Below are 6,029 nucleotides of genomic sequence, written 5' to 3' on the forward strand. Positions count from 1 at the left end.
TGGCCACGTCTGGTCTAAAGCAAAGAGGGATACTGATCTAGAGTTCTGTGGAGGCACGGAAGGGGTCCTCAACTTATCATTGAGTCTAAGTTTCCACTAAAGGTGATGAGTGAAATGAACAGTGTGCAAATAGAGCATAAGTTTTTAGTGTGAGGTTCTAACTCATAAAAATAGCTAGTGTGACTGGTAGTAGCAGCAGTGCTTCAAACAGGGCTTCTTCCAGGGATCTAAGTAGATCAAATCAAGTTCTGTCTGGACTGACATGTTTAGATTAGAAGTCAAGCATGAGGAAGGCATTAGCATTCTTGCTTTCACTATGGTAAATATGCCTTGTGAAAGCATCTCATCGATCAACCTAACTTGGGGAACCTTTGCTGGACAATGGGACAAATCTCTATCTCCCCACCCTTGGCAGACATACAATATGAGCAGTGTTGGGTTGTTTCGAAAGCCCTTTTGCAAACATGTCCATGCTGCTCTTTAAATCCAGAGGTTCAAACAGCAGTGCTGGGAGTGGAGCGAAGCAGTTTCCATTGAAACTACTGCTAAGATGGGAGTTTTTTTCCACACTCCCATGACCCATCACTTTAAGCTCCTGCTATTCATGTCACAAGGCAAATCTTTAAAAATGTAGCATAAACACCAACAACTGGGAAACACTGGCCTGCAAGCGCTCCAGCTGGAGAACAGCCTTTACCAAAGGTGTCATGGGCTTTGAAGACACTCGAACTCAGGACGCAAGGGAGAAACGTGCTAAGAGGAAGGCATGCTTGACAAATCCACACTGTGATCAACTCCTGCCCAGAAACCAATGTCCCCACTGTGGAAGGATGTGTGGGTCCAGAACTGGCCTCCACAGTCACTTACAGACTCATTGTTAAAAAACCGTGTTTATGGAAGACAATCTTACTCAGCTACGAGTGATTGCCAAAGAAGAAGAAGAAGAGTCATGTCACGCATCTGGTATGTGGGGTATATCTTGTAGGGTGGGTGTGGCTTGCCCAAAATGGCCTGGTTGAGTCAAATGTGGAAGGCCATGGGTGAGATATTCCTCGCTCCTGTTCTGAAGTGAAGTCAGCAAATACAAACTACAACCTTGCTCTTTATGCCTAAGCTTTAGCTTTGGGCACTTCCCAAGGCGACATGGAACTTTCCAGTCAAGATTTTAGGAAATACTTAAAATGACAGCAAGACTCTGAACCGCTTTCCTCAACCACTTGAGTTTTTTAGCATTTTTTTTTAATGGAAAGGAAGATGGCTGTTTTTACCCACCTTCATCTCTCTGGAGTTTTAGGCCTTTCCCCCAATGAAAATTCACTTTTTCACATATATACCAGTGTACTCCAACATTTAGAGTTCTTACACGATTTTTAAAATTTATTTTATCTTTTTAACTTTTTACATTGTGCAGAATGGCTTGTAAAAAAAACAGGAAGGAAAAAATCAAAGCCCTTGAAGACACCAACAAAATAATAACGGCAAGAATCACCAAAATAATATTAATTTATTATCCACCCTTCACCCTAAGATCCCAGAGCAGGTTACAGCACTGAAACATAGTATTAAAAACAGTTTAAAACAATAGCCATAAAAATAAAGTGCATCCTAAAAACATAAACCTCAAACCTCAGCATTCTCCAAAAACGGTATAATGAAGGTGCCGGAAACATCTCTGTGGGAAGGGAGTTCCACAGCTTAGGGGCCACCACAAAGAATGCCTTCCCTGAACTTCTAAGGGCGGAGGAACTATCAAGAGGACCTCCTCTGCTGATCTCAGCACACAAGAGGCTCTGTACAAAAGGAGGCAGATATTTGGAACCTGAATCATTTGAGGCTCACACCAGTGTGAGCACCTTGAATTGGGCCGAGAACAAACTGGAAACCAATGCTCCTGTTCTAAAATAGGGGTTATAGAAGAACAAAATGGAGGGAGAAAATAAGAACCAGAGCTGGTGGAAACACATTTTTGCAGCTTGCAACTTACAATATACAAAATCCAATGTATATTCTTAAATTAAACAGGGTATTTAACTGCAACCCACATGACTACTAGCCCAAGAAACAGAATCAAAATACCCTGAGCACTCTTAATTTCATCAGGAATTATGAAAAATTTATCAGTACTTCTATTGTTTAGTGGAATATAATTATTATCTGCTGGTTCACCACCTTCTGGAAAAGGCCAGCGTGAAGTAGTTGCTGCTACCCTTTGCCGCGATTGCATCTGTAAGTGACTGGAGTGGCGTGGTTGAATATTCCCAGGTGTTTTTGAAAAGGAAGTGTATCTCTCATTTTCCTTGTACATGGCTCTAATGGAATTAAATGGCATTGCATTTAAATCCATCCAGCACATAAGATCTCTGGCACGTTGTTGAAATATGTTTATTAGCGCAATGACATCTCCTTCTGCATTGTGACTGTTCGGAGGATATTCTCTGTAGAATTTAAAATACAAGTCACGAAGAGCATATTTTTTCCTGCTGCCAGGTGCGCTAGGTTGGTATGCAAACTGCTGAAACTGGTTGTTCTCGCTGTCCAAGGCTTTCATGGCTTTAATAGTATCTGCACAATAGATTTCGTCAAGGGCTAAGTGACCCAGCGCAGAGAGTTCAGCTTTCAGCAAAGGGAAATCGTAACCATAACCGTTGTGTGCTACCAAACAGATTGGTGGGTGCTGCCGTCTGAAGAAGGCCACAATCATGTGCAAAAGATGCAAGTTAAAGGTTTGCTTTCTGTTCATGGCAAACGCTTCATTCGTCAGTCCTGTAATGGAACTTGCTGCGGGGGTGAACAGCTTGTCTGGATTAATGCAAACAGACAGCTTATCTGCTAAACGTGGTAAGAGAGGTAGTGGTTTTGGGCAAGGATTGCTGTATTGAGGATTCTCCAAGGAATGTCTAGACACAGCAAACAGGCACATTTCTGCAATTTTAGGCTGCGAGGGTGGTAAGCCTGTTGCTTCCAGGTCCATAAAAACAAATGTCTCAATGGGTTTGGAGGGAGTCGCAGATGTTGGCCACATTCTCAGGTCTAGGAAAAAAGAACAGTGAAAATCTGGGAAAGGCACAAGATGGCCAATGCAATGTATAGATCTCATGTTAATACTATGCCCGTAGTTACCCTTCCTTTCACCCTCTCAGTGTGGCCAAAATGCTTTAATAAATGAAACAGACACACAGTGGCAAGCCACAGATATACGCGAAGAAGCCCCATGCTCAGGTTATTCGGGCTACACTGCCGACCCCCTTGCACCGCTTTGCAAAGCAGCTCCGCTTCATAAAATCAGAATCCTTGGAAGGGACCCCCCAAAAGCAATCTAGTCCAACCCCCTGCAATGCAGGAATCACAGCTGAGGAAGGCTGCATGAGCCTTCCTACCGGGGGGGGCAAGAAGGCCTCTGTCACACCGATGTAGGGGTCTGTCTGGGCGCCCACTCTGCCCTCGAACTAGACGGGAGAGCTTCCTTCTCAACCCTGGAGGGAAGTCCGTGTTTTCTCCTGAGACAGATCTCCGGGCGCCTCAAGGGCAGGTGGCTCCACAGCGCAGAGTCACGAGGGCGCCCTTGTCTGGAAAGAGCAGCCGCGCGCCCCTTTCCTCTCCCGGGAGCTGAGCAACGCAGCAGAGGCCCGAGTTCGTCTTCCTGTGGCGGAGAGCCAGCAAGGGAGCAAAGCGGCTCCCAGCCCCACGTGAAGCGTGGCCGCATTCGCCGTGTAAATGCTTGGGAATCCTATCTATCAACCCAATAAAATGGCGCCGTCCTCCTGCAGGCGCCACTGACGGGAAAGGGAGGCGATGTGCCCGCATTGCCGCGTTTTGGGTTGCGCAAACGGCCTCGCAAAGGAGGGAAATGTTAGGACGGCCAAGCTCGTCCCACCATTTTCCCTTCACGACCTCGCCTTATTACGACCTTAACCCCTAAATTCAAGAACAGTTGCGGGACGAAACAGTATTTCCCTTTCCGTTTTGCAAGCGCTCGGACTCTTTAAAATAAACTCCCGTTTAAAATACATACTGGAGTAGAATGGCGCGCAGGCAGCCTTCCGCGATGGAGACGTTCTCTCCCCTCCAGCGCCTCCTTCACCCCTTTAGGATTTTTATTTTATTTTATTTTGATCTGCCATTAGGCGTTGGAAAGCCGCTCCCAAAGTTCCGGATGAAACCGAAAGCTAAAGCTCAGCTCCTCCCTGGCCACAGTACTGGCAAATCAGGATCTCGCAAAGCTTTGGAGCGCGTGGAAAAAGAACCATATTTAAATCTGTGCATGTTACTGCAGCATCTAGCTTTGCCCGGATACCGTACTGTTTATAATCTGTTTTGGCTTGAAAAAGAGGACCAGCAATAACTGTCACTGAAAAAAACTGCAAGAGGAAAGCAAGTAGGTTGTTCTCAAATCCACAGACAAAATAACTAGCCACAAACAAGTTTATACAGATAACAAAAGGGGCTTGCTTACATTCATGGTAGAGTAATAAGAGAACAATTGTAGAAACTGCCCAAACTTCCTAAGCAGCAGGCACCAGCTAAGAAGCATCCAAAATGACACTGAGACCACTTTTTAGTCGATTGTGGCTCATGCTAATAGGAAAAGGATAACAGGAGACAGATATGGGATTGGTTTGCTCCTGTTCCACATTTAAAATGTTATCAACATATAGGTCAATTATTTTCATTATGGCTATAATATATACAGTACTGTACTGGGAAAATCAGATATCATAATACGGACATCGTAACAACAAAACAATAACCTGTTCTCAAAGTTGCAATCCTATGAGTTTGATATTACCAACTGCAAGCAGAAGCATTTAAAACACTAATTAAATTGATTCTGCTGTAACATGCTTACACAACTTTAAAACTGATTTCACTACTAAGTGTTGGAAGCGCAGATGTTATTAAATACACATGTGAGGTCTTGTTTTTAGTGACTCAGTCCCTGACGTAGCATAATTCCTAGACAGGTAACTCAATACACTCCTATAATTCCCAGAGACTTTTTTCCCTTACAGCTAGACAATTCTTGCTGTGAACAGCACCACTAGTCCTTTGAAACTGATCAAGAATGATGGCATCTCCCTCTTGAAATGCAATACGTTAAAGAGTTATTTCAGTTAAAGGCAGAAATATTAGAAGCAGGCACTCAGGAAGTATGAGAAGCTGAAGGAAGATACTGCTGCATTTCTAGTGGAGAAGCTTATGAAAGAGACCTAGGCAAAGTGGGGCAAGGTACTTCTAGGAGGTTGGGTGTATGCATTTAAAAGCGTAAGATGAGATCACTGCATGGCAGAAGCAGGACTCTGGCATTCTAACCCCTGTGTGCTTGGGACTCTGTGATGGAGAGCAGGGACAAGTGCTCTAGCGCTGCTTCCCCATTTATTGGGTATACAGTGGTACCTCTGGTTACATACGCTTCAGGTTACAGACTCCGCTAACCCAGAAATAGTACCTCGGGTTAAGAACTTTGCTTCAGGATGAGAACAGAAATCGTGTTCCGGCGGCACGGCTGCAGCAGGAGGCCCCATTAGCTAAAGTGGTGCTTCAGGTTAAGAACAGTTTTAGGTTAAGAATGGACTTCCGGAACGGATTAAGTACTTAACCCAAGGTACCACTGTATACTGTTTCCATGTGCTGCTCTGGTTTCAGTGTTCTGTTGCACCAGAAACGGCTAAGTCATGCTGGCCACATGACCCGGAAAAACTGTCTGCGGACAAACGCCGGCTCCCTCAGCCTGTAAAGCGAACCCCAGAGTCATCTGCGACTGGACTTAACTGTCACGGGTCCTTTACCTTTACTGTATTGCCTACTGAGGGAAGCCTGTTCTGTTCACTGAGGCTCTCCATGATATTTAGAAGCCTAGAAAATCCTGGTTCCAACCCTGCCCTGTTAGAGTTAAAAAGAGGGAAGGAGGATGGACCTGCAGCCAGTCACCTTAAAGCATATTCTGCAGTGAGAAATACCTTCACAGGTATACAACATAAGGCTGAAAGTGTCAGAAAGGGTGAATGCAAAAGTGTGCAGAGCAAGGGATG

General features: G+C 44.8%; 1 protein-coding gene across 1 annotated transcript; it reads right to left on the reverse strand.

Moving 5' to 3' along the window:
• Positions 1-1,485: 1,485 nt before the first annotated feature.
• Positions 1,486-4,691, reverse strand: TREX1 (three prime repair exonuclease 1). The gene is made up of 2 exons (XM_081848557.1): positions 4,013-4,691; positions 1,486-3,030 (listed from the first exon to the last, which is right to left on the reverse strand). Exon 2 carries the CDS (start codon positions 3,020-3,022, stop codon positions 2,015-2,017), a length of 1,008 nt encoding a protein of 335 aa, XP_081704683.1. The 5' UTR covers positions 3,023-3,030; positions 4,013-4,691; the 3' UTR covers positions 1,486-2,014.
• Positions 4,692-6,029: the final 1,338 nt, after the last annotated feature.

This window comes from Podarcis erhardii (assembly GCF_964252035.2).
Source record: "Podarcis erhardii genome assembly, chromosome: 2".
NCBI classification, from domain to species: domain Eukaryota; kingdom Metazoa; phylum Chordata; class Lepidosauria; order Squamata; family Lacertidae; genus Podarcis; species Podarcis erhardii.

Excerpts from the sequence above, each read along its gene's own strand:
- TREX1 (XM_081848557.1), bottom strand. The coding sequence starts at position 3,022 with ATGTGGCCAACATCTGCGACTCCCTCCAAACCCATTGAGACATTTGTT.